The sequence below is a fragment of the Mustela erminea genome, chromosome 4 (assembly GCF_009829155.1).
Source record: "Mustela erminea isolate mMusErm1 chromosome 4, mMusErm1.Pri, whole genome shotgun sequence".
NCBI lineage: Eukaryota > Metazoa > Chordata > Mammalia > Carnivora > Mustelidae > Mustela > Mustela erminea.
This window is the reverse complement of record NC_045617.1, coordinates 86132206-86159048: the sequence shown is the minus strand read 5'-3', so window position 1 is coordinate 86159048 and position 26843 is coordinate 86132206. Positions and strand designations below refer to the sequence as shown.

General features: G+C 56.5%; 2 protein-coding genes across 4 annotated transcripts; both read left to right on the top strand.

The window, feature by feature from the left end:
* The first annotated feature begins 47 nt into the window (after nucleotides 1-47).
* On the top strand, nucleotides 48-8044 carry KCNK16 (potassium two pore domain channel subfamily K member 16). Of its 2 annotated transcripts, XM_032339847.1 has the most exons (6): nucleotides 48-429; nucleotides 3464-3578; nucleotides 4839-5005; nucleotides 5849-6014; nucleotides 6327-6467; nucleotides 7630-8044. In XM_032339847.1, the coding sequence occupies exons 1-6, from the start codon at nucleotides 217-219 to the stop codon at nucleotides 7980-7982; spliced, it is 1155 nt and encodes a 384-aa protein (XP_032195738.1). In that variant the 5' UTR covers nucleotides 48-216; the 3' UTR covers nucleotides 7983-8044. The 2 variants fall into 2 exon arrangements, with proteins under 2 accessions (XP_032195738.1, XP_032195737.1); XM_032339846.1 differs by lacking the exon at nucleotides 7630-8044 and having other exon boundaries at nucleotides 6327-6779.
* Nucleotides 8045-8245: 201 nt separating this feature from the next.
* On the top strand, nucleotides 8246-22523 carry KCNK17 (potassium two pore domain channel subfamily K member 17). Of its 2 annotated transcripts, XR_004285008.1 has the most exons (6): nucleotides 8246-8672; nucleotides 11631-11745; nucleotides 16400-16560; nucleotides 16919-17093; nucleotides 20747-20921; nucleotides 21692-21763. XR_004285008.1 is itself a non-coding variant. In XM_032339845.1 (5 exons), exons 1-5 carry the CDS (start codon nucleotides 8400-8402, stop codon nucleotides 22000-22002), a joined length of 1035 nt encoding a protein of 344 aa, XP_032195736.1. In that variant the 5' UTR covers nucleotides 8249-8399; the 3' UTR covers nucleotides 22003-22523. The 2 variants fall into 2 exon arrangements, 1 of the variants encoding a protein (XP_032195736.1); XM_032339845.1 differs by lacking the exon at nucleotides 20747-20921 and having other exon boundaries at nucleotides 8249-8672; nucleotides 21692-22523.
* The last annotated feature ends 4320 nt before the right edge of the window (nucleotides 22524-26843 follow it).

Genomic DNA, 26843 nt, shown 5'->3' with positions numbered 1-26843 from the left:
GGCTGGTTGGGGGTGGCAGGCCTGTTTGCACTGGAGGCACTTAGCGCAGCCAAGCTGAGCCGCACTGTTCAAACAGACTCCCCGGCCTTTAGACAGCTGTGCTGAGGAGGACGAGAAGAGCAACGCAGGCAGGAGGCTGGGCGCGGGTCCCTGCGCACGTTCCATCTCTCCTCCCACAGGCAGCCCCACAGGCCCCAGCAGCGTCCTGGCCACACCATGCCCCGAGCCGGGCTCTGCAGCTGCTGGGGAGGCCGGGTGCTGCCCCTGCTGCTGGCCTATGTCTCCTACCTGCTGCTCGGCGCCACTGTCTTCCAGCTGCTGGAGAAGCAGGCGGAGGCTCAGTCCAGAGACCAGTTCCAGTTTGAGAAGCTGCGCTTCCTGGAGAACTACACCTGCCTGGACCAGCGGGCCCTGGAGCAGTTTGTACAGGTGAAGGGGAGAGGCTGGTATGGGATGGCGGGCGGAGTGTGGGTTCTCACGGCAGGTCCAGAGCTGCCCACCACGGGCCGATGCCCTGTTCAGACGCAGCGCATGCTGGCTGAGCCCTGGGCTGGGTTCTGGCCCCAGGTCCAGAACCAGATTGCCATGCCGCATTGAGCCAGCTGCTTCCACCCGCTGGCCCCAAACGTCCTCCTCTGCAAGGTGAGGAGAATGACCTCACGTGAGCTGCAGACGTTTACAGCAAATCAAAAGCACCTTTTTAAGCTGACACTCGCGGCATAAACGTGAACTACGTGTCAGTGTTTTCAACATCACCAATTTCCTTCTCCCACACTCTGCCCTTCCCCTCTCCCAACGGCACGGCTGCTAATCCTGCTGTCCTCTCCCTGCTCACACCCGTGAGGGCTGACAAAGATAGATGGGGAGCCGGGGCCAGGGATACAGCCCCAGCAAGATGTCCTTAGGGGGAGGTCTCTGGCGGCAGAGCTGTCCCCTCCACCTGACCTGGGCCCCTTCTGCTTCCCTGCACAAACTCTGGGGCCCCAGCACCCTCTCATCAAGAAGCAAGGCAAAATCACAGTGAACGCCTGGGAGACCAGGGGGCCCCGTGAATGACAATACCCACCACGAAGGAACAAGCCGAGTGCAGAGTCATCACAAAGACAAATGACACTTAGTGGCTTGCCAAAAACAGTGGGGAATCCGGGCATCCTGATGGGGTCAGAGCAGTCAAGATGCATCCTCTGGAGTCGAGCATTTTATATGTGTTTCCTCATAACAACCTATTACCATCACTGTCTCCAGTCGGCAGGTGGAAACTGAGGCAGAGAGGGGCGGAGTGTTGGCAAGACTGCAGGGTGAGTGATAGAGACAGATCTCACCCTAGGCCAGATGCTCTTACCATACAAATTAGCATAAGAGCGGGGTTGGGGGCCGGTAGAATAGGGCCTAGAGCAGGGGTTCCTCAAGTGTGGACCAGATGTGACTGCATCACATGGGAGAGTCCTTTGGAAATGCCAGCAACAGCACCTGGCCCCAGACCCTTGGAATCAGCAGCTCTGGGGGCAGCCCAGCAACCTGTCCTTCATTAGTTTTCCAGACCATGCCCATACCCTCAAGATGGAGATGAGATGACATAGAAGATGATGGGTGGGCTGAGTGGTCAGAGAGAACTTTCTGGAGATGTGAGACCCCTGTCCACATCTTGCTCCCAGGAAATGAGGATTCTTTGCTCTCCGGCAGTATAGGCCTGGGGCCATGGCACCCCTGTGGGGCTGAGAAGGGCTCTGGAGCCTCCCAAGACCTCAGGGGATAAGGCAGAAGCCCCGGAGTCCATGACACCTCCTCCTCCCTCAGCCTAGGGTTAGAGGCGAAACCCAGGAGCCAGAGGGTGCTAGAAGGATCGGAAGCGGGGATCTAACTAGCTCTGTAAACAGAGGTGGGAGACAACAGGCTTGATGGTAGCCCCAGCTGCTGATTAATGACACCCCGCTCTGGCCTCCTCAGGGGAACCAGGATACCCCTGTCCTCAGCTTCCTGGGGAGGGAGCGTCAGTTGCCAGGGATGCCCGGTTGACAGGAAGAACGCTGGTCTAGAATTCCAGAACACATATTACTGGTACAATCACGAGAGGTAAACGCTGTTAGCAGCACCAGAAGCTGTATTAGAGACTCCTCCATAGGGAAAAGGCCTTGCCCAATGTCACAGGACTCATGTCTGACTTTCCCAATTACATGTGGATTCTTAGAGAAAAATGGAAGGTTGCACTGGGGGCCCCACCCTCAGTACCCTCACCAAATCAAGGCCTCTTCCTCAGTAGGATGGAGATCTTCAGGTTGGCCGTGGGAGACAGCTGGGCCCAGGGCAAGTGCTGCTCCCAAGGGGGAGGGTCTCCAGGGAGCTAGCATGTTCCAGAATGTTCCTTCCTGGCCTCTCGGGGTGTGTGGGAAAGGGAGGGAGACCAAAGTCCACATTCGAAGAGACCAGTTCTGCCAAAGTGAAGAAAAGCAGACAGCCTGTGTCATGACTCCCAGACTGGCCCAGCCTACCAGGGCCACCCCACCCTGGCAGGGAGCACGCTCGTGCAGCCAGTGGGGAAAAGGTTCTCACGGGAACTAGAGGCTGGAGTTGCCCTTCCCCCACTGCCTCCTCCTGCTTTGGGGGCTCTATCAAGTGGCAAGGCGGTGCTGCTGCCTGGGACAATGCACGGTGACAGGATGGGACTGGGGGACAGACTGGAGAGGGACCCCTAACCATCTCCAAGAGGCCTGGGCCTAGGGATGCAGGGGCTTTGGTTGAGCCCACAAGCGTTCAGGTTGTGTAACACACTCAACACATATGCACACACATGCAACTTGGAGAACCCATGCACGTCGCAGGTATACAACACACCACCCAGAAACATTGCTACACACCCAACCTTTGCCCAGGCCTCTGATGGAATGTCCCTTACCCGTAGTCCCAGGCTGGGAGTCACTAGGGGGCAGCAAAGAGCAAAGCCGCCCCCTCACCAGGATGTTCGGAGAACACAGGATTCTAGGTTTCCATCATACACCCTGTTGGGAGGGCAGACCCATGGTTTTTCTGTGGTCCCCCAAACCGCACATTGCCCAATAAGCCCTTCTGGAAGCATCTGACCTGAAGTCGTCCCATTGTCCTCACAACACACCTACACCTCACCCTCTTGGCCATTGGCAGCATCTCCCACGTGGCCCACCCCATAACCACCCTCTGCCTCCATAGGCCCCATCTCCCCTTCCCCAGCCCATGTTTACAGCTCAAGTGGCAGTCAGCCCTGGCCCATGGAACAAGCCATGGATCTGGAATCCAATGACCCTTGACAAGTCGTTTATTTAGCTACTCAGCCAGAGCCCTGGTTTCCTTTCCCACAAAATGGAAGCAAGAGCCTCTAAGAATATCATTAAATGAGATAACAGGAAAGCACCCTGCTTGTCCACCAGCTGATGCCTCTGCTGCCTCCACCTCCGACCCCATCCCAACCTCCCCTCCCCCGCCACAACAGGTCATCATGGAAGCCTGGGTGAAAGGTGTGAACCCCAAGGGCAACTCCACCAACCCCAGCAACTGGGACTTTGGCAGCAGCTTCTTCTTCGCAGGCACAGTTGTCACCACCATAGGTAAAGGGTTGGGGTGGGGAAGGGCTTCCCCAAAGCCCCTGTCTTGGTTTGGGTTCCCCAGAGCAGAGGCTGAGACCAGGATATGGTTTGTCTAAGAGATGATGCCAGGAAGCATGAGCAGAGAGGTGGGAAGGCTGGGCAGGAGAGGAGAAAATGCAGCAAAGTTCGCATTGAAGTGCAGGGTCCCAGGGAGGGCCACTGGCCTCACTCCCACCTGGACCCTCTCAGAGGCCAGGCAGAGCTCAGCCCCATGAGGAGCGAGGAAGCAGGGCTATTTACCTACCAGCTCTTGCCCTCGCTGGATGAGAGCTGATCCCAGATCAGCTCGGAACTTGCCCATACACCCAGCATACTCTCAGGTAGAGAGAAATGCAGGGACTCGGGATTCAGAGCCACCTGTGTATATAGAAACCTCGCCCCTCCCCCCAGCTGCAGGGGATGCCCCAGGTGTTCCCACGGGACAGGCCACCCAACAGCACCTGCCTAGCACCTACCCCCTCACCTAGAAAACCCACACCACCTCTCCCAAGGAAACCCCAGACCTCGCATATCCATGGCCTCCCCATCCATTCAATTAAGTTCAATTCCACTCACCTTCCTTGACCTCAGGGGATAACTGTAGCAGAAGGAGTAGGGGGTGGGTAGGGAGGGTACAGACTTGGATCAGATCCAGGCTCAGCCCTCAAGGAGCTTCTAATCCAAGGAAGAGGAATGAGATAAGCACACAAAAAACAATAGTACAAGGCAAAGTAGATAATTAGACAGGAATGACACAAAGCACTATAAGGAATCACTCCTAGTAGGGAGGAAGATGGTGGCAGTTAAGAGGGCCTCCTAGAGACAGTGTCCTTGGAGATGTGCCTTTCAAACACAAGCAGATTTTTTTTTAAAGATTTTATTTATTTATTTATTTGACAGACAGATATCACAGGCAGGCAGAGAGAGAGGAAGGGAAGCAGGCTCCCTGCTGAGCAGAAAGTCCAATGCGGGGCTCAATCCCAAGACCCTGGGATTATGACCTGAACCGAAGGCAGAGGCTTTAACCCACTGAGCCACCCAGGCGCCCCCACAAGCAGAATTCATACAAAGAGAGATCATTCTAGTGGGGTGGGGGGTGGGTGGCGGCAGAGAGAATGTTCTTGGGAACAGAGGAGCTTCCCCTCCACCCCCAGAGGTAGTGGAACACCACTCTGCTCCAGTCTGTGGGGGAGGCCATTCTGAACTCTCCTCCATATTTGCACACTCCTCCTCCCCCTGCAGGATATGGTAACCTGGCACCCAGCACGGAGGCAGGCCAGGTCTTCTGCGTCTTCTACGCTCTGGTGGGCATCCCACTCAACGTGGTCTTCCTCAACCACCTGGGCGCAGGCCTGCATGGCCACCTGGCTACCCTGGAGAGATGGGAGGAGCAGCCCAGGCGCTCCCAGGTAGGGCCCCTTCCCACTTCCAGCCCTGCCACAATGGGATCAGTTGCAGGTTGACACCAAGATACAGTTTGACAGGCAAGGTCTTAAGGGTCGATGCCTGTGGAAGAAAGGGCCCTGCAGAGGGAGAAGGTGAATTGTGATTGGGCTGGAATGAAGACTTGGACAGCCCCTCCCGGAGTTCGGCATTGTATGTGTGGCCATTGGAGTTGGCCCCACAGGGGGCTGAATTGGCCAGGGGTTTATTCCCTGGTGTCTATCAGGCACATCCTGGGAAGGGTGTGCCCTTAAGCCATGCAGTCCTCTGTAGCCAAGGGCCACCTCCGAAGAACTGAGAGCTGGAGGCCACTGGCTAAAGGCTGGTCAACAAGGCTTTCTTTGCAGGGGGATCTGGGTGGCACATCCTTGCGGTCATCACAGAGCTCCAGCACCTCCCCTTGTGGTTGAAAATAAGCTCCAGGCCACCCAGCACACCCCCAGTGCCCACCAGCTTGGCCAGCATGCAAAGCCAGGTGCATGAAGGAAAGCCAAGGTGCAGAGGAGTCTGGGATAGTTCAGATCAGAGTCCCCGTGGGCCTATTCAAGTATGATCTCTAGGCCCAGAGGAGTCTCCAGATTCCAGCCTGACCCACTAATGAAATCCCTCTGACCAAATATTTCCCCGGCCTGGGCAAGAGCGCACACACACAGTACAACCCCTACCCCAAAGGTCTGCAGGCAAGGAGGGGACATAGCTGTGGTCCAGCTCCACTCCCAGATTTGTGTCCGCCCACTCCCCCCACACACACAAATACACAGTCCTGGGGCCTTCCAAGTAGACTGAGAGGCAGACTCTCTCTCTCCCAGCTGCTGCAGATCCTTGGCCTGGCTCTGTTCCTGACCCTGGGGACGCTGGTCATTCTCATCTTCCCGCCCATGGTCTTCAGCCATGTGGAGGGCTGGAGCTTTGGGGAAGGCTTCTACTTCGCCTTCATCACTCTCAGCACCATTGGCTTCGGGGACTATGTTGTCGGTGAGAACAAGGCGGTCACATAGCTCAGGGTGGGGGCCACGGGGATTCAGGGGATGGGGAGATGTCTGCAGGTGGTAACCATTGAGCATCAGATCGTCCCTGGGTATCCGGGGGAGACCAGCGGTTGGTGAGGCTGCTGAGGATTCTAACAGCCTTAGACATCTGCGGCCTGGGACACGTGGCCCTTTCCCCTGGGGAACCCCACTATAGACCCTTGTTATGGAGAGACCGGCGGGGACCCCTATGGAACCTGGGGCGATGGGGATTGTGCCCTCGGATCCCTGGCATGTATCATGTCTCGTTCCCTGCCAGGCACAGACCCCAGCAAGCATTACATCTCCGTGTACCGGAGCCTGGCCGCCCTTTGGATCCTCCTGGGCCTGGCATGGCTGGCGCTGATCCTCCCACTAGGCCCTCTGCTTCTGCACAGGTGCTCCCAGCTCTGGCTGCTCAGCAGGGGACTCAGCCTCAAGGACCGGGGAGCCCCCGAGATGGATGGGCTCCCCAGACCTCAGAAGATCCCCATCTCTGCGTGAGGTCTCCAGGGGCTTCAGGAGCCCTTCCCACTTCCCCCACCCTTGTATGCCTTCCGGACTTCCTGTTCTGTGTCCTTTCCCACTCTCTTCCTAGCCAGGGCTGGTCTCAGGAGCTCTCCAGAGAGCAAAGGAGATGGGGTTGCCCAAGCAAGTCACTGCAAGGAGATGTAGGACACGATGAAGGACAGATGTGTGTGGAGTGAGACGTGCATCGTTGTCCCAAAGCTCCTCCCCCAAACATGACCTGGCAAAGTTGAATCCAGATATGGGTCACTCTGGCCAAGTCCCCATCACGCCCTCCCTGCATTTCCCCCACCCACCCACCCAGGAGACTTAATCCAGTACAGCAGACAAAGGGTGACTTTATTTTCACCTCACGTGATACATGCACAATGAGCATTTGCCTGCGCATCCGGCAGAGTGCCAGGCTCTGGGGGCACAACAGTAAAAGATCTCACTCTCTGTGTGCGTTTCATCCACTGGAAGGACTAGACAAGCAGAGACGCCCCGACCCAGTGCCCCAAATGGGGTAGGGGCGTATGACAAGAGCCCATAGGAATGGCTGGCAGGGACCATCAAGGAGAGAGGTTGGGCAGGGACTTTGGAGCACCTTCTGCAAACACAGTATCTGCCCTCAGGAAGCCAGCAGCTGCTTCTCCAACCTGCCAGCAACCCTTGCCTAGAAGTCTGGAGCTAGCCGTCCTTCAACAAGGAGGAGCTCTTGGATGTCCCACCTACCTTCCGGAGTATGGCCTCCCCTGACTCTTCAGGGCACCCCTTAGCCTCATCACCCCTTCTGAGTGCCTGTCCTAAGAGCTTTCCAAACACAGCCTGGGAAAACAGGGAGCCAGCAGATCCCAAGAGATCCCCAGGAAACGAGCTCCGTGGAGGACTGGCCTCCTTCGGGAATGTGCTCTGCAACCCTGACCTTTCTCCTGCCAGACTGTGACATCTCTGGCCAGAAGGAGAGGAGAGATTGAGACCAGTCCATCTAAAGCCCAACTTCATCAAGGACTCCAACCTCTGCCCCTACATCTGCCACCAAGGAAGGTCCATAAGTGTCCAGGGGCTCTGGACAGGACTGAGGCAAGGCTGTGACACAGAGAAGGCTCCAGGTGGGACACACAGGGAAGGATCAGCAGCAAGAGAGACCCAGGTTATAGGGCAGGACTTCCTAATCTGGAGAAGAGGCCTGGGAAACGAAGACCCCCAGGGGACTCCTTACATACCCTGCACCCTTCCTCCAGGAAGGGAGAAAGGGGGCCTCTTCAGAATCAGGGAACGGACAAGCCCACTAGTGAAGGATCCTCTTGCCTCCCAAGTTCATAGACAAGTGGCAATCAACTGGGGTCCCTCACCTTTGGGTACACAACAGAAAGAAGAGTGTTACAAGAGATCCACGGAGACTCCACAGGCGGCAAGTCCTTGGTGATAGTCCCAGGGTCCAAAAACTTGGGCTGGGGCCCTAAGGCAATAAACTTGGCTTCTACTTTCTCTTCCTCCAACGTGCAGTCTCCAGGAGTCGCTCCCCCTGCTCCCTACAGTAGGACAGGGTGGGGCCCCTGAGCCCCTTCATTCTCAGTGCCTGTGGTCACCCCAAGCCCTCCCCTTCTCCCTGAGCTAGGCCTGGGTGGGGAGCACTCCACACACACTCAAGGCGGGGCCAGATGCCCCACATCTCCGGCTTCATTTTGTCCCTGGGATTGGATCCCTGGCCGGGGCGGGGCCGGGCTGTCCCATTCCCCAGCAAGCCTCCTCTGCTGAGAAAACTGGCCACAGACAGGCGTCGACCGAGGAGAGGACCAGCCGAGAAGTCCCTAACCCTTTCTTTCCACCTCAGTCCCGGCCCATGGCTCCAGGCCCAGGGCTCCCTGCCTCTCTGGCTCTGTGCAGACCCCGCGCCCCGGCGGCGGCTGGCGACAGGGCGCCGGAGTGCGCGGTACCGGGCACCGTGCTCCTGTTGCTCGCCTACCTGGCTTACCTGGCGCTGGGCACCGGCGTGTTCTGGGTGCTCGAGAGCCCCGCGGCGCGCGATTCCAGCGCGAGGTTCCAGCGCGACAAGTGGGCGCTGCTGCAGAACTTCACGTGCCTGGACGGTCCGGCGCTGGACTCGCTGATCCGGGTCAGGGGCGAGCGGGGCGGGCGAGCGGGGCGGGCGAGCGGGGGGCGGGGCACGGCGGGGGCGAGGGGACACGCCCTGGCTGCGGCCCGGGTCCGGCCGCGAGCACTGAGGGTACAGAGAGGCGGACGGGGTCGAGGCGGGCATCCCGGGGCGGGCGGGGGCAGGAGGGTCTGGCTGGAGCGCTGCAAAACGCGCGACTGCGGCGGCGGGAAGAGGGCGCGGCACGCGGTCAGTCCCCCTCTGGGCACGACCTGTCCCGCGGAGAGGGTTGCCAGGCCCAACACCGGAATTTGAGCGTGGGGACCGCAGGGGGCGCGCCGACTCGGGGCCGGGGCCGGGGCCAGCAGGGCTTGCCCGGTGCGTCCGCAGCTGGGCCCGGTGATCGTAGCGGGGGGAGGTGGCGGGGCGAGGGTCCCAGCAGACCCGCACCGCAGGGGTCGCACCGCACGCCAAGGATGGAAGGGCAGGCCTGAGCCCTTGCGCAGAGTGCAAACATGCGAACTGGGGGCGAGGAGGGCAGGGGGCGACGAGCACTGTCTGAGGATGAGCTGAGTGGGAGTCGGGGTGGGAAAGGTTCAGGGCGCACTTGTCCCAGCGGGTGAGTGGGATGGGGACGGGAGCCGGAAGTGCGCGGACCCGCTCTGAGAGAAGCAGAGACAGACACCGGAGCGCTCTTTGACTGATCCCGCTCTATTCCGGGTCTTCGGACTCAGGGACTGGACGTGTCCGGGCCACGCACTACTGAGCGGCTGGGGGACCCAGCGGGGCGTGGGCGAGGGGGAAGACACAGGAGGGTTCCTGAGAAAGAGGGGGCATTGCAGATGGATGGAGGTCCCCTTCCATTCCGGGCAGGCCACACCCGACTGGGACCCGCCTAGAATTGGGTGCTTTAACGTCCTGGGACCTCAAACATGGTCCCGGACCAAGCCCCAAAAGCCTGCCCATTTTCCCCCGCAGTCTCAGCGCCGCCTCCATCCAGGCAGGGTCTGAGTCCCAGGGCTGCCAATCCAAAGCCAGTTCCCAGAAGGTCGCAGGGAAACGTTTCTGGGTGGGAAGTGACCCGGCATTGGAGCAGTGGTAGAGTCCTGAGGCCTTGCACTGGGCTGATTGGGCAGCGGAAGGACTGTCTCTGCTAAGGACCTGTTGTCGCACCTCTATCCCCCAACGTCTACACTTTCACAAATACAGCGGCACTGCCTGGTCCCCTATGCTGGGCAGCACCCCCTTAGCAGAGGTGGGGGGGCCTCCCTTACCTGCCGCATGGGCCCAGGGAGGCTGACAGTGATGGCAATGATAGCCGGGAGTGCTTCTGTGGAGCACTGGCTGTGTGCCAAGCATTGTTCCAGGCAATTAATTCCTATTTACTCTTTCCATCCTCACCTACCTAACCAGTAGGTACCATTTCATCATCCCATTTTCAAGATGAAGAAACTGAGACTCAAAGAGATTAAATACAACTATATGGCTGCATAGCCAGGGAGCTGGGCCTGTTAACCACCAAGATGGGGTTCAGTGCAGATCTGTGGGAGGGGTTCCCCAAAGCTCCCACAGGGCCTTCATCTCCTTACCTTCCCCTTCAGCCCCTCTGCTCCCCTCTGCTACTTCACCCCGCTTCAAGCATCCCGTGGCTTCCATCATCCCCAAGATAAGGATTGGGCGTCTCCAGCCCAGATCTCCCCCTGAGTACCGACAGATACAGGCAGCTTCCCCAGATTCCCCCAACGTCAAGAGCAAGCAGCCTGCCTCCTCCCAGCCCTGCGCCTCCATCTATTCCAAATCTCTGTCTTTGGCCCCACGTCCACACACTCTCACAGCAGTCCTAAAGGCTTTCCTCACTACCCACACCAAATGGGGCCAGTGTCCCAGGCTTCTGAGTATCTCCTCTCTGTTCCTCCTGGGCCACTCAGGGTCAGGGTGCAGGCAACTTGCTCCTGCAAGTGTCTCTCTGCTTCTGGCCTGCTCACACCTCTGCTGCCAGCTGCCAGGGAACACACAAACCAGATCTTGCTTCCTCTTTGCTGGGTGAACTTGGGAGAGGCCTGCTGCCCCATCCCTGGCATGGCATAGCCAGGCATGTCCTGGTTCCCAACGGCCTTTCCGTCTCCCTGTACTAGATCCCAGCTACAGTCCTGCCTCGCAGGCTCTGCCCCTGCTGTCCCATCTCCCCTGAATGTCCTTCCATCAGGAGCAGTCCCTTTTGACCCTCAAAGAAGGCCCGACTAAACCATCACCCATTCCATGAAGTCTTCTGCCCCTACCCCCATCAGAATGAACACCTTTGCTCTCTGCATTCCTATATTCCTATTATTATATTTGTAACTATGACGATCATGGCAACCCCTCACACTTACCATACACCGAATACCTCATTTAACCCCCACACAACTCTGTGAAGGAGGTGATATTAGCATTCCCATTTTACAGATAAGTAAACTGAGGCCCGGAGAAGTTGGGTATCTTGTCCAGGATCATGCAGCTCTACTGTCTTAATGCCCAAAGCATTAAGGGGAATCTGCACTGTATTAGTTAAGTCTGTCCCTGTCCCCCTGAGGACTGAGGGCCTGGTTCTTACATCTCCGGGTCCCCTAAGACACCAGGTATCCTGCCTGGCACTGCTTATTGCAAGGATGGGGCAAGGAGGGGAGGGGGGAACAAATGGCGTTCTTCAAGCTGGTGAGACACCCTGAGCTGACCTGGGCTCTAGGGCAAAGAAGGGAAGAAGCTGTCCCCATGGCCCCTGCGCCCAGGGAGGCCCTGGGTGGAGGGAAACAGCCTCCTTGCCCTGGAAGGGCTGAGATCGAAGAGTGGTTGTGAGGATTGTCCGTGAGTGTTTGTGTGTGTGTGGGTGGGTGTATGTGCACACTCATGCACATGTATTCATGCACACACGTGTATATGTTTGGGGCAAGGGGCCCAGTTGCCCCCAGAGCCTAGTGGTCACTGCAGCCTCTCCCCCAGGGCATCATCCAAGCGTACCAAAATGGGGACATTGTCCTTGACAACACCACCAGCATGGGGCGCTGGGAGTTCATGGGCTCCTTCTTCTTTTCCGTGTCCACCGTCACCACCATTGGTAAGAGTGGATGGGGCTGGGGAGGCTGGCCTCCCCTTACAGGATGGGGGACAGGGGACCAGTGCCTTTTGGAGGGGTCCCTAGGGCCCCGTGACTCCAAGTGTAGCTGGCCCTTGCAGTGTGGCCACTGCCTATGGGCAGAATCCTGGGGTCCCCTTGGATCTGTGGAATCCGATTCTGCATTTCACCACAGTCTCCACGAGGCTTGTGCACAACACTCAAGTTTAAGAGGCACTTCCCTGGAGGGTTCTGCCTCACACAACCTCTCGGGAAGCAGAGGGTCACCCCTGTGCAACAGTAAAATTGCCTCTTGGCTTTATAAGTGTCCCAAGCCAAGCCCACCCAACACGGAGCCCAGGTGTGGAGGCGGGGGGCAAGGGAAAATTGGGAAGGAAGGAGGGGTAGAAATCCATAAAGAGCCTTTCCACACCCTATTCTCGGCATTGGGGAAAATGTGGCCATTCTGGAGGCCTCACCCCAGCACCTCACCAGCACCCCCAACCATCTCCAAGCCCCCTTTCTCCCTCTCTCTCTCCTGTTTCCCTAGCCCTGCCTTCAGGAGGGCAAAGGTAGAACTTGTTCTGAGATGTTAGATAGGATAAGAGAAAAGCAGCCTAGGTCCCTCCAGCTCTGAAACCCAGGAAATAACTCAAGTCCAGAGTCCCAAGCCCCGGGGCAGGGGGGGGGGGGGGTGGGGAATGGTCACCTCGCCCTGCATGACACTGGATATACCACCAGGTGGCAGGCTAACACCACGGCTGGCCAGGGCCACCTCCACCAGCTCTGGGCCAGCCAGGATCCTCTCCCCAGCAACCAGTGTCCCAACTTCTGTCCTCCCCAGACCAGACCAGAGCCAGGCAGGAAAACCCAGACGATTCTCCATCTAGTTTAAACCAGCAAATACTACTTGGAAGCAGGTCTCAGGGCTCTTCTCCACCTTGAGGCAAACATCCTTGGTAGGGGACCTCTCGGACTCCACGAACCCTGTGACTCTGAAAGGACTAGCCAAGATGGCATTTATTCCTCTTTACACCCCCTGGGCCTAATACAAGGCCCCGCATACAATGGGCACCCAACAAACACTGACACGTTAATGAATTCCAAAAATACCCATTCCACCTGCATTCCTTGAGTCCCAGGGCTGGAGGGGACTCCTTGAGTTCCAGGGGATTTGGGGGCTCTGTGGGAAGCCCTCCCAATTATGGGGGTCTTTATTCTCTAAACCCTGCACCTCCTACATCCTTTTGCCTGAGGCCTGGGACTTTGGCCCACCGAATTCCGAAATCCGAGTTTAGCAGCCTGTCCCTTCCTCTTCACTCAGCCTGAGCCAGCTCTCTCTGAAGGGAAGGACAGGGGAAGGGGGAGCCCACCCCACACTGCACATACAGTCTACTTGTTGTGGGGGCTCTTTTACAACTGAGATTTCATTTTGTCCATATGACCCCGCCTCCAAGGACAGGGCTTATTATTTTCATGTCATAGAAGAGGAAACTGAGGCACGCAGAATTTGCTCAGTTTCTCCAAGGTCACGTAACAGTGAACAGCAGAGGTGGAATTTGAAACCCAGCTGGAGGACAATATTGCTCTTTTCAGTACTGTAAGCCTTTAGAAGGTTTACAAGATAGAGTGGGAATTCTAAACAACAGGAAGAAAGAGGAAACTATTCTGCGATGGACAGTAGGGAAGCTCATGACCCTGGGATTCTGACCACGCACGCACGAGCACGAGGAGGGGGTGCAGAGAGAGGAGGAGGAGGGCAGAGACAGGAAACAGGTACCTACGGAACCCTCCACAGGAAAAGGAAGGGATAATCCGAGAGATACAACAGAGGACTGCCTCCTTGGGGTCCCTCGGGCCCTGAGTCCAGCGCCCTGTAAGGGCTGTTACTTTCCAAGACCCAAAATGAAATAGGGTCTGACAGGGCCTTGAACACTTCTAGACCAGCCAGACGGGCCTGAGCCCTCACATTGTCCATCACCTATGAACTGCATCCCTGGCTTGCTCATCCGTTCACTCATCCAGCCATGCGGTAGCTGTGGGAGCCCGACATTTCCGGGGAAACGATGAGGAGAGGAAGCTGGCAAGTTCCCGCCCTTGGCGGATGGACATTCTAGTGCAAGAGGACACCCAAGAAACAAACAGATATAGAGACAATATTCAGGGAGTGAGAGGTGCTTCAAGAAAAATAATGCCAGGTAAGGGGGTCTGATAGTGATAGGGACTACTGTATATGGAGTGGCTATCAAAGGCCTTGCTGGGACAGTAAACCTGAAGCAGAGACATGAGCAAAATAAGGGAGAAAGCCATGTGAATACCTGGGGAAGCAAATGCAAGGGCCCTGAGGTCGGAGTGTGGCTGGTGGGCTTGGACAACAGGGAGGAGGACGAGGTGACTGGAAGGTGTTGGAAATGAAGGCTGACTTTGGACACGGTGCAGGGCAGCCACACAAGACCTTCTCAGGATGTCCTGGGTCTGGACTAGCAATGGGAAAGAGGTGACAGGTGGGAGGCCTGCTGAAGTGGGATGTGGCTTAGCTGGAGTGGTGGCCACCAAGCATGGAACAGGCAAGTGCAGCTTCAGTGGTGTCCGCTGACTGCGCTGACCTAGGGCTGGCTGAGAAGGACGGGAAGGAGAAAATTCACTTAATGTCAGTCTGAAGAAAGGTGGGAGCTTCATGGGAGTGGGGAGGGTCCTCCCAGATTTGGAATCTAAGTGCCACCATTCCATGGGTTAGAAAGACCCCCAGGGACAGAGGGTACTTGGGGGGGGGACCCACAGTCAAAGGAGGGGGGTCAGGAAGGAGTCAGGCAGGGAGGTTTACTGAGACACTTACCTCTCCCTGGATGCCCAGAGAGAGTTCCCTCCTTTAGGTGAGGGATCCTAGAAAGGCCAAGAGATGGAGGATGCTTGGGGCTCTAGAGGTGGCTGCTGATGTCCTCAGACCAGTGGAGTTGGGTCACCATCCATTCATTCACAAAACAAACATCCATTTAGCACCATCTGCATGCTAGATGCTTAAGGGGACCCTTTCTTATCTGACACACCTCCATTGCCTCCTTTTGTCCCATAGCACACTGCGAGTACATGTCCACCTCCCCACCTTACAGACAAGGACACAGAAGCTCAGAAAGGTCAAGCTGCTTGCCCAAGGTCCCACAGCCTTCAAGGGCTAGAGGTGGGTTTCAAACCCAGGAAGCACCTCTGATTCCAAAGCCCGTGTCCTAGACGAGTGCATACTTTGGCTACTCTTGAGACTATGACGTCTGAGACCCCTCAGTAAGGTGAGGGTGGGATAAACCACCAATGCAAGTGAGCATGAGGCATGTGAGAGTGCTGACCCAGTTGGGGAGCGCAGGGAGGCTAGGCAGGGTGCAAGACAGCTGTTCATCTATTTACTCATTCATTCCTGTATCATTCATTCATTCATTCATTCTGAATCATTCAATACACATTGAGCACCTATGGGGTGTCAGATCCTGGGCCAGTTGCTGAGAATATAAAGCTGATTATTACTTAGCCCATGCTTTTGAGGGGCTTATGAACTTTGAGGATGGCAGGCTTGGAAACAAGTCGTCCTCATACAGCGGGTTACCCTCCAAGCTGCCAGAGTGCTGGGAGGAGCCACTTCAAGGGGGCCGCCATCGACAGACAGGCAACGAGGGATGTACGCTCTTGGTAGAGAGAGAGTCATGCTCAGAACACAGAGGCACAAAGGAGACTGGGGGTTCAGCAGGGCAGGAGAATGGCCAGAACTGGGAAAGTGGGGGACCAGATGAGCTTGGAGACAGGCTGGATGAGACTTTGGGCTTTCCTCAGCAGACTCGAGAAATGATGACAGCTCTGATGACAGCTCGTAACCTGGGAAACAATAGAATGAGGCTCGCATTTCAAACAAGATAGGACGGTGGTGCTGACCAAGAAGTGGGGGAACAGAGCTGGAGAGGAATGACGGGGAAGGAATGCCCAGACTGATGGACTCCCTTGGGGAACACCCCCCCACACATCCCTTATCTTCATGACAAAGAAGATAGCCAACTCCACCTCCCCCAGGGCACCTGGTGGTCCATCCACCACCCCTCACCCCTGAGCGGCTCGGAGGGAAGCCCAGGTGTGTTAGTGAGCGCCCTCTGGAAATCAGGTATCAAGACAGAATCAGATGTACAAGAGATATATCGGGGGAAGGGAAGGAGGTCTTTGAAGGATGAAGAAGGAGCCAGAGGCAAAGATGGTGGGAGCCCTCATAACCCCAGCTACATGAGCCAGGGACACCCAGCCTGGGGGCCGCGCCCAGAGGCAGGAGCCTGGAGGCAGCAGGGCGGAGGCTGGAATGGTGTCTGTCCCTGAGGGGCAGCATCTGGAAGCTTCACAACCTTCTGTGCCCCTGTCCACATCCTTCTGTCTGTCCACAGAGCGGGAAATGAAGGGAGAGAAGGGAGTTTCGCTCACACTGCTGAGCCTCCTGGAGCTTCCGTTTTCCAGTCTATAAAACATGGGGCGTCATCTCCACTTGGAAGGCTGGTTGTGAGGGGGCACTGAGGGAAGGCAGGCACAGTCGTGGCCAGTAAATACGAGCTGCTGAGTCTGGAGGGGGTGGGAGTGAGGGTCCCTGGGGATGGAAGGGGCCCCTGAGGTGCCTCCATCTTGCCTCACTCAGGCTATGGCAACCTGAGCCCCCGAACGATGGCCGCCCGCCTTTTCTGCATCTTCTTTGCTCTCCTGGGGATCCCGCTCAACCTCGTGGTGCTCAACCGACTGGGGCATCTCATGCAGCGGGGAGTGCAGCGCTGTGCCCGCAGGCTGGGGGGCGCCTGGCAGGTGAAGGGGCTGTGGGAGTGAGGGGAAGGGTGGGTTCCTTCCAGGATGAGCTAGGTCCTGGGAATCGGGGGCCCAGGGGAGCTGGGGTTACTTATGGGAAACAGGGTTCCTGGGGGGGAGGAAGTGGTGGGATCGGAGGCCACTGCCCAGAAGGGTACAAGCCAGCCAAGATCTTGCCCGGGAACCTGGAGAACTTAGGGTAGGTGGAGGGACCCCAAGGGCAGCGCCTTCCTCCCGGCAGGGGCTGTTCATCCTGCTTCCAGCTCAGGACCACTCCCCACCCCCACCCCAGGCTGTCTGTTCCCCCCAGCACTGGCTAGAGGCCACACGGGGGCCGGGGTTCTCTGTGCACCCACAGGACCCAACCAAAGCTCCGTGGCTGGTGGGCGCCGGCGCCCTCCTCTCCGGCCTCCCGCTGTTCCTGCTGCTGCCCCCTCTGCTCTTCTGCCACGTGGAGGGCTGGAGCTACGTGGAGAGCTTCTACTTCGCCTTCATCACCCTCAGCACCGTGGGCTTCGGCGACTATGTGATTGGTGAGAGAGCCCTGCAGGCGATGGGAGGGCGGCCTGGATACTCAGCTGCCCCGCGTCCCCTCCTCGCTCTGCCGGCTGGCCCTCACTGTGCACCAAGCCCCGTGGGGGCTCGCGGGCTCCAAGTCCAGAGGACTGGGTCCTTGGCGAGTTCAACCTGCTCTGTCGTGCGATGAGTCAAGGTCCAGCTAAAAAGGGACACCTGGAGTTTGACCCCAGGGCTTGGGGCTGACTGTAAGTCACACTCCTGGCCTTCTTGACAGCACTGGAAACGTCAGAGGCTCAGCTATTGTTATGAGCGCCCGCCAAGTTAGGGGAGTCCCTGACCTCCCTCCCTGACCCTTCCTAGTTCCAGGGTCTGTCCTCCCCATTCACCCTGCCCCATGAAATGCCAAGATTCCCACCCTCCCAGGGAGAGGGGCCATATGTTCCACACCACAGACTGCAGAGACTAGGCAGGAAGTCTGGAAGACTTGGGAAATGCCAGCACCACCCTCCCACCCCCACCGGCCTCCACTGGAATACAATTAGCAGACAAACTCTGAATGCCCAGCAAAGAAGGGCTGTGTGGTCCAGAAGGCCCAAGGTGAGGTTCAATCAATGGGCAAGGTGAGTGGCCCAGAGGCCAACGGCCTTGCATAATAAAGCTGAGGCAGGTGCCCAGCAGGTGGCGGTGGAGGGACATTCTGTGGGGCGGCAGGGCCGACTGGACCCTCCACGCAGCCTCATTGGCCCCCTCTGCTGCCCCCATCCTGCCGCCCCCTGGCAAGGTTCCCCACAGGAGCAGTGACCACTGGTACCACCAGCACTCTGGTCGCAAGGGACTCTGCTCCCTCCCTCAGATCCCTGGCCCTCAGTTAGGGAGGAGGCCCTGTTCTTCCCATCTTTAAGAGTCCTGAACCCAGCCTAGAATATTGAAATGAGGTCTTACAAAAGTAACAAGCAGCTCGCTCATCAAGGGACCTAGAGTGACAGTTGTTACACATATTTTCCTGAGAAGGAAGCGGAAGCTCCGAGAGGCCAAGCCATTTGCCTGAGACTGCACAGCTAGCTCAAATTCTGATCCGTGGACTCCCAAGCTCATACTCTTTCCAGACCACCTCACACGTCCCCTCTCTGGGCCTTAGTGTTCCTATGTATAAAATGGGCGACCTGGCTAGGTGATGGCCTCCTCACCTGTGTGCAGGCCCCCCTTCCCTGAACCTCTCCTTCCTTAGGTAGAAGGGTCCTGTGTCAGCCACATTCTGTCCCTTCCTGATATCCTCCATCCTGGGAGGAAGCCTGTTGCTCTGGAAGGAAATCTTTGAGAAGATTTCCTCCAGCCGGGTACAGTCCCATTCCTATCCTCAAAGTGAAGAGATGTGTCTGAGGAGAGCTGAGCCCACTGGCTCCAAGGACCGCATCTACCCCCCGAACAGCTCAGAGAGCAATTCTTGGATCTGTCCTCTCTTCTCTGTTCCCACGGCCATCTCCTTAGACCAGGCAGGGCTATTACATATGGCTGGTTACGTAGATTGGGCAATGCACAACCCTAAGGGGTTGCCATTCACACAGAGCACAATGGAACGGCACCTGTGGATTTGTGCAGCCTATATCTTTGTCCCCCCCGCCTTGGCCCTTGGGGCCTTTAAAATTGACAGGTGCTATCATGTCACCTAGCCAGCTCCTCTAAAAACCTTCAGTGTTTTCCCATAGTCTTAGGATAGAGTCCAAACTCCATGCCTTGGCCTGTGAGGGCCCCTTGTGTGGCTAAGCCCTGCCTCTCTCTCTTCTCTGAGCCCTCCCTCTTCTACACTGCACCGGGGCCACCAGGGGCTCAGCTGGAACAGCCTCAACCCGCGCATGTGAGATGTGACAGGTCCTGCCTCCCTCACCACCAGAGCTCAGAGCATGAAACTCGGGATTTGCCCCAGTGGTAATCCTAAATCCAGGAGGCCTGCTGCTCTGAGGGTATCCAGTGCAAGGAGAGGGGAGGGAAAGTGGGACCAGGAGTCTTTGCTGCAGTCTTTTCATGCCTACTGATCAGCAGGTCCCCCAAAGTTTGGTCCAGGGTGGGGATAGCTGAAAGCAGTCTCCCCTGGAAGCCTCTATGGGGCTGAAGGGGCATCTCTGTGAGGACGTCCTCAGGTGCCACAGTCCCCTGAGGCACGTTGGGCAGGAGGAGGGACAGCTCTCTGTAGACACAAACACCCTGGAAATGGGCCTCCAGCAGCATTAAGGGAGGGCCAGTGACATCCACAAGCCCTCTCTGCGGGAGCAAGGAGGGCTGATCAGGTCACTGCTTCCCGTGAGCCACCCTCAGGGGAGTGGCAGGGCCAGGGAGGCTGGAGTATGGGGCAAAGACTTCCCCGAGCGCCCTTCTACCGACATCCTGACTGAGGAGGTCTGGTTCCGATCCACAGGAGGAACTCTTCTAGGCCCCGAGCCAGACCACTCCCACGGAGGGGCACCAGGCAGAGCTGTCCCCTCCACCACATCTCCAGACATTTGCCGCTTGCTCTGATGCCTTCTGCAGCATGACAGTGCCTTGTGGCAATTGACCACATGGAGAAGCGTTGACTGCCTCATCTGCAAGCAGAAACTGAGGCCCAGGGAGGGGAAAGGTCCTAGAGCAGGCAAGCCAACAGGACAGACTCCCAAGTCAGGACACCTGTGTTGCAGAATCTTCCACAGCTGAGTGGGGACACACCCCATTCCCACCTCTGCCCTCTGTCTCTCAGTCTTCTCTGTCCTCCACGGACAAGGTCAAACCCTTTCCTTGGATGGGAATGCTGACGTCCATGATCTAGACTTGGGGTGCCCCTTGTCCCTGTGTCAGCAACCACGGGGGTACTGTCTTCAAGCCACCCCTTTCTCCCCCGAAGGCTGTGGCCCGAGCAGCACCCCAGTCCCAGCCGCCTGCTCCTCCCCAGCCTCACACCCCCACGTCCCCCAATTGCATTTGCAATTCATTGGAGCGCCTTGCCAGCTGCCAGATCTCCCGCCACTTATGATTTCGGCTAAAACAATGAAATAAAAGGGGAGAAGGACACCTCCTCCCCTTGGTTGCCAGGAGCAAGCCGAACTGGTAGGTGGCAGGGGCGGAGAGCTGGCTCACTGCTGATCTCATTTGGGACCGTCAGCGGAATCTTGGCCCCATAACCCAATCAGCTTAATCCAATCCTGACTCCCGCCAGGCGGTGAGGTGGAGTCCAGGGCTGCCGGCTCATTCCCGAGCTGGGGCCCAGGAGAGGGACCCAGGCTTGAATGACAGGAACGAAAGGCTACCTCGGGGGCAGCCAGACAGGATGGGGGTGGACAGAGGGGTGGGTGGAACAGGACATCAAGACAGAAAAAGAGATTGAAGAAATAAGACAGATCTCGCCCTTTGAACAAACCCGATCTGATAAGGGAAGCAAGATAGACCCCTGGCTAAGAGGGAAAAATTAAATTATGGAGCAGGCTAAGCCTCCCAGTGACCTCCATCTGTCCCTTCCCTCCACCATTACTGACCGAGTCCTGACTGCGTTGGGGGCACCCGTGTCAGGGTCTAATGGTGAGTAAAACAATCACCCAACTACAGGTCACCTGTTATATGCCAGGCACATTGCTGAAAACCTTAGATATTTGGACCCAGTCCTGGAAGGTGGACCTCTTGTTTTCTCTATTTTATACAGGAGGAAGCCAAGGCCCAGAGAGAATAAGCAGTTTACTCAGCAGAGCACAGGGGCTGGGAGAGAGTGTGACAAAGAAGGGCTCAGCCTCATCTCTGGGAGTGAGGGCTAGCTGAGACCTATCTGCAGGATGAGGGGAAGTCAACTAGGCCAAGAGGAATCGGAAATGAAGAGCACTGTGAGCAGGGAGGGCAACATATGCAAAGGCCCTGGGGCAGGACTGATTGTTAGATGGAGAAAGGGGAAGTTCCAGAGTGACAAGCGCAGCACTCAGCAGGAAGAGGTGTGCAAATCAAGGCCAGAGGAGTAGATAAGGCCATTGGGAGAAGAGTTTATGATTTCATCCCAAAAGCCCGTGGCCTGCAGAATAATCATCTTCCCCATTTCCCAGGTGAGGAACATTCAGACAGATGAAGGTCATACAGCTAGCAAGAACTGAGGCAGGATACAAACTCCACTGGTTCCATCTGTTCTTCCTAAGGCTCCTGGCAAGTTGCCTCTGTTTAGATATGAGGAAACCAAACACAGAGACAGGCAAACAACAGAGAGGGCATTCGAATCTCTTGGAAGACTTATTAAAACACAGATTGCCGGACCTGCCTCCAGAGTTTGCAATTGGTAGCTAGAGAGGCTTGACCATTTACATTTCTAGCAAACTCTCAGGTGATGCTGATGCTTCTGGTCCAGTGAATCCACTTTGAGAACCACTGGGATAGACCACAGAGTCTGTCAGAAAGCCCTTTAAGAGGAAACTGAGCTTCCAAACCCAAGGTGTCAACCCAGGGAGGCTTCTTAGAGGCCTAAAGAGGTGGCCATAAAGCCAACAATCTCGAACTTGAACCTTGAACTTCCCTTATTCTGCTCAGATGCATCAAGCCATGTGTGTCTGTTTCTGTTTGATTATGACCTTCCAAGGCCTCCATCCTCTGACCTTGCCTCTCCCCACAGGGATGGACCCCTCCCGGAGGTACCCACTGTGGTACAAGAATACAGTGTCCCTATGGATCCTCTTTGGGATGGCATGGCTGGCCTTGATCATCAAACTCACCCTTTCCCTGCTGGAGGCGCCAGGGAGATCTTATTCCTGTTACCACCACAGCTCCAAAGAGAACTTCCAGCCCCGAAGCTGGAGGCAGAGCCTGGATGGGGAGGCAGAACCCCATTTACCACAGCCAGGTTGCCATCTGGAGGAGCCTATGGGAATCACACAGCATTCAGAACCCTCTACTCAGGTCTCATGCTGTGGAAAGGATAGCTAGTTCTACTCCAGTATGTGTTCATCTTCTTCCTCAGCACCAAGACCCCTGGTTTTAAGCTTAGCACATGACCACCCAGAGTAAAGACTAAGTTCCTTTTTTTAATCTCCCTTTGAGGCTATTTGCAGCTATATGATTAAATTCTGCTCAATAGAATCCACAGAGAAGTATCCTGTGTGACTTAATGAATGTGACTTTTCGCAGCAGGGAGGTATGCTCCTCTTCACTACTTCCTTTTTCTAGTTGGCTGCAATGCTGATACCATGGCTGGAGCTCTGGCAACCACATTGCACCATGAGGTTGAGGCCGTTTGAGATTGGTGATACAGTAAGACAGAAAGAACCTGGGTTCTTTCTATGGTGGATTGCAGAGCTACCATAAGTAAGATAGAAAGAGCTACCACAGTAAGATAGAAAGAGCCCGGGTTCTTTCTATGGATGGTTGCAGAGCTACCACAACAAATCTGGACTGAATACCTTCAGACATCATTTATGTGAGAGAGAAATAAATGTCAGTCTTAATGACTATTGTATTGTTTGGACTTTTCTGTCACTCATAGCCGCAGCTAATTCTAATTGACATACATACCCAGAGATAAAGATAGCATCTGAGTCGGGAACATACACAGCGAGATGTTTGTTTCCCAGATGAGTTTGGCCAGGACTCCGTGGTGGAAGGGATGGACTGAAGGCAGAAGTACAAGGCCTCCTCCACCTCCAGAGAACTTCTAGGTAAACTCACTAAAGATTTGCAGATCATTATCAGGGCTGAAATAACCAGCGGTAGCTGGTTCCAGTTTGGCTGCAGAATCCTTGCCCTAGGACTTTCTCACACCGGGAAGGGGTGGGGGGTGGGGAGCCAGGGGCAGGCCAGTGGGCTCCTCCTGCTTCACCCTGCCCCACTGCATTTGAGGACTCCAATCACAGTTTGTGAAGCCAGGTAGGCTTTGTGGATGTAATTCAGTATGTAGATAGTCTCACCCTGAGCATTTCTGACTCTCATGTAGGATGCTACTAAGGTGGCACACTCTCTATCATACCGAGGTCCCGGAGCCCAGCCAGGAGCCCCAGTACTGTGGCAGTACTAGCCACACCTGAGGGTCGCCGTGGGCACCTGGGTTCCTGCCCTTGTTGGATACCTGTGACTTTGACTCCCTTCCACTGCGCTACATGTGGTGGCACAGGAACCCTGGGGGCTCCATGTGGGCCTCTCCCTGTGGACAAAAACCTCGGCCTCAGAGCCCTCCTGGAAGTGGGTCAGGGGCAGCCTTTTGGCCAAGAAAGAAGGAGGGGTTGTTACACCATCCAGCTTACGCCATCTGGCCTGGCCCTAAGTGGACCAAGGCCAGACCCAGAAGCAAACACCAGCAGGTAAACAACAGGGTCCATGCCCTCTTCCTAAGGCCCACAGGCTGGGCAGAGGAAAATGGAGGTGAGGAAGAGATTGCTGGCCCTTTCGAACCGGCGTCCTTGTACTTAACACACTCGGGAGAGAAGGCCCGTAACTCAAAATTGGGAGAGACAGAGAGGCCAGTGCTGGGTTAGTTTCTACGGTGCCAATTCTGCTTCACCTTGAGCCCTCTCTCCCAGGCCTGGACTCTTAGACAGAGCCCCTCTCACGCGCATCAAGCCCTTTACCCCCACGGACACCCATACCCGTCCTCCCAAGGCCTGCCCTTGGCTGGGGAAGAACAAGCCCGTGGTACGCATAGTGAGGCAGAGGAAGGCTTCTGATTGGCCAGTTGCCTGCGGGTGTCCACTCCACAGCCAAAGAGAGGAGTCGCTGGAACCTAAGGCGCAAATCTAGAAAGCGAGAGGAGTAGTGGGGTGGTTACATTGATGAGGAGCGAGCGCTGTGAAGAGGGAGGAGAAGCCGCAAGAAGCCATGTTGGGAGCCCCTGGGAGAGGTCTGGTTCTGGGAGAGGCGCCAGAACGGAGTCAGACCTCAGCACAGAAACCATAGACTAGAACGGGCAGCGCCGTCTTGCACTCGCAGACAAGACAGAGGGGAGGGAGGCGTGCGGCAGCCAGAGAAATCTGTCCTGCGCCTGCGGCCAAGCAACCAAGTCCCTCGTTCCTTCGCACCACCTGGGCCCTGAAGCGGAGGGGGAGCGGCCCCTCGGGGCGGCAGAGCCCGGCTGTTCAGGGTGCGGAGCTGGGAGCCAGCCTACCTGGCTCACCGTCTCGGTGACCTGTGCAAATCCCTTCACATCTTGCATCGGCTTCTTCTTCTTCCGCAAAGGGAGATAAGAGCCCGGCTGATGGCCCAGGCTTCCATGAGTGTGTCAAGTAGCAGCAGGGTGTGCGTCATCCCCGAGGAGGTGGCGGCGAGGTGCGCATCTCAGCTTCTGGCGTCCCACAGCGGGCCCGGGGACAAGGCAGGGGGCAGGGCTGGGCAGGCTAGTGGCCACGCTCCAGGCAGCGCCTCCGCTGACCCCTCTAGGGGCTTAGGGCTGGGCCAGGCGGTGACGCAGGACTCAGCCCCGCCCGGGGGGGCTTCCAGGATGACACCATCACGCTGCTGGCCAGCATGAGGGGGTCTGGACACGCATGAGTCATAGAGGATCCTCCTGGCAGAGGCTGGGAAGTGCGTGTCCAGTGTGTAAACGCGGGGTCAGAGGACCGGCCTCCGCTGCTCGCACAAGGCAGAAGGTCAGGTGGGCCCCTCACACCAGGGGCTGCCCTATCTCCGCTCACGACAGGCTGTCCAGTTCTGTGGCCGCAGCGCGGCCAGGGCAAGATCGGACTATCACATGGTGGTTTCCTTTAAACCAGCGATATTCGTCATTACCACGTCATCATCACGGACATCATCATGATTTCCTAACATATATGGGGTGCTTATGGGCCAGGCACTGTTTTTTGTAAGCACTTTGCTCCTACTGAGTTATTTACTTCTCCCATCAACTCCCAGAAAGGGACTTCTCTGTAATGCAGTTCTAAGAGGGGGAAATTGACATTTTCACTAGATGCAAAGCAAAGGCAGCCTCCAATCGTGTGGGTGAGCAGGAGAATAAGGGCCTGGTCCCCAACGGGAGACCCTCCCTTTAAGCCCTCTGGGGTGTTGATCAGCCACTTCCCTTTCTGTGCCTCAGTTTACTCATCTGTACAAGATGAGGCTAGCTTCAGAGAGTCTGCATCTTACTGGCTCTAGTCCTCAGTTTTTGACTAGATTGCTCTAGTTGACCATGTCTCAGGTCAGTTCCGGGTCCCACCCATCTCCTGGACTGTCTTAAGCATTTAGGTCCAAGGAAGTCTCACTCTGTCTGTGTCTCTCTCTCTCTCTCTATCTCTATCTCTCTCTCTCTCTCCCTCCCTCCTTCACATGCATACACACACACAGACTCACAGGCACACAAAGTTCCCTAGGTCCTTCCCTCAGGGCCCCTCCAACACTGGCAGCCTGGCTGTGAGAGGGGTCTCCATTCATTTTAGGAGCCGGGCCAGAAAAGGCTAGACTCAGTAGGAACCAGAGGACCCCCCCAGTCTGGACAACATCTATGCTGAGACTCTCCCCATCCCCAATTCCCTCTACCCTTACCTCACTGGCTCCCCACCCCTGGGCTCCAGGCCCAGAGAGCACTGACCCTAAGCTGACCCGCTGACAGCCCCCCTGTGCTCTCCCTAAACCACCCATACTGATGGTCTCTGGGCTCACCACTCTACTGTCCCTCCCACCCCCACACCCTAGATGCTCAATGCTGGGCCCTGGCCCCACTGACTCTCCCTCCTTCTCCCCCATATACTGTGCTGTACCCTGTTATGTCCTACCCCTCTCACCCTTTGCTAACCAAAACTCATCTCCAGTTAAAATTGTTCCTTGGGGTTAAGGAAATAGCAATCTCCCTCCTACAAGGCCACCTCAGCCCATTCCTAGGGTCTTTGCCCAAGATTCCTAGCCCACCCTGACTCCAGTCACAACACCCCTCCCAATCCCCATGGCAGTCTTGGGAAGACCTGGAGCCAAGAAGGGCAACCAGAATTAGAGACCTCCCACCCCAGTAATGGCTTTTGTGGGGAGCTAGGGATACTCCCCCTGCCACACCAGCATATTATCTAGGAGTGTGAAAGCAAAATCATTCAGACTCACTACCCATCAGCCACTGAGCCCCCTGCCCCTGCCTGGTTCTGGGGTTGGGATCCTGTCCAGCCTTTACCCACATTCCAACCTTTCCACATCTTTTCAGACCAACTTTTATCTCACTCTTCCCTGGATTCGGGCAGACATGAATCTATATCCTGACTCTGTCAATTACTTACTTGCTGTGCAACATTTGAGAAGTCACATAACATCTCTGAGCCTAAAATGGAAACGCTGATACCCTCCTCAGGAATGTTTGGATGAGTGTAGGGGAGTGAGTAATGAATGAGGAAGCACCCGAGTTGGATCTGCTACATGGTAGGGCTCAGAAATATTTGTTCCCCTCCCTTTCTCCTCTTGGCCTGAAGCTCTCCCCCGCCCCACCCTCTTTCATCAGGCAGCTCATGGAGCCCTTCTGCACCCTTGCCTCTGAGAAGACCTTCCAGACCCTCCCACCCTTTGGCCTCCAGTGGACTTGGGAGGGACAGGAAGTGAGGTGGGGATGGAGGAAGTACATTAGCCAAAGCTCTGTGTGGCCGGAGACAGTGTGTAAAGTGAGAGGGTTCCTGTGTGTGTTGGAGGAGCGGCTTCCACTCCGCCCACTGGCCGACCTCTTGGGTCAGGTCACTTCCCTGAGGGGTGGGTGTGAGCACTCCTGGATAATCTGTTTTGGCTCCTTCTCCCCAAGCACTCTCAGACTTTCTCCGAACCTCTGAACCTCTCCGGCAGGGGACAGGGTCTGAGCCCCATGGACTGAGTCTCCC

Bases quoted from the DNA above. Each gene is read 5' to 3' on its own strand.
- KCNK16 (XM_032339847.1), top strand. From the start codon at position 217: ATGCCCCGAGCCGGGCTCTGCAGCTGCTGGGGAGGCCGGGTGCTGCCC. The intron at 430-3,463 runs GTGAAGGGGAGA...CCGCCACAACAG, and splicing joins CCCTGGAGCAGTTTGTACAG to GTCATCATGGAAGCCTGGGT. The intron at 3,579-4,838 runs GTAAAGGGTTGG...CTCCCCCTGCAG, and splicing joins CACAGTTGTCACCACCATAG to GATATGGTAACCTGGCACCC.
- KCNK17 (XM_032339845.1), top strand. From the start codon at position 8,400: ATGGCTCCAGGCCCAGGGCTCCCTGCCTCTCTGGCTCTGTGCAGACCC. The intron at 11,746-16,399 runs GTAAGAGTGGAT...TGCCTCACTCAG, and splicing joins GTCCACCGTCACCACCATTG to GCTATGGCAACCTGAGCCCC. The intron at 16,561-16,918 runs GTGAAGGGGCTG...GTGCACCCACAG, and splicing joins GGCTGGGGGGCGCCTGGCAG to GACCCAACCAAAGCTCCGTG.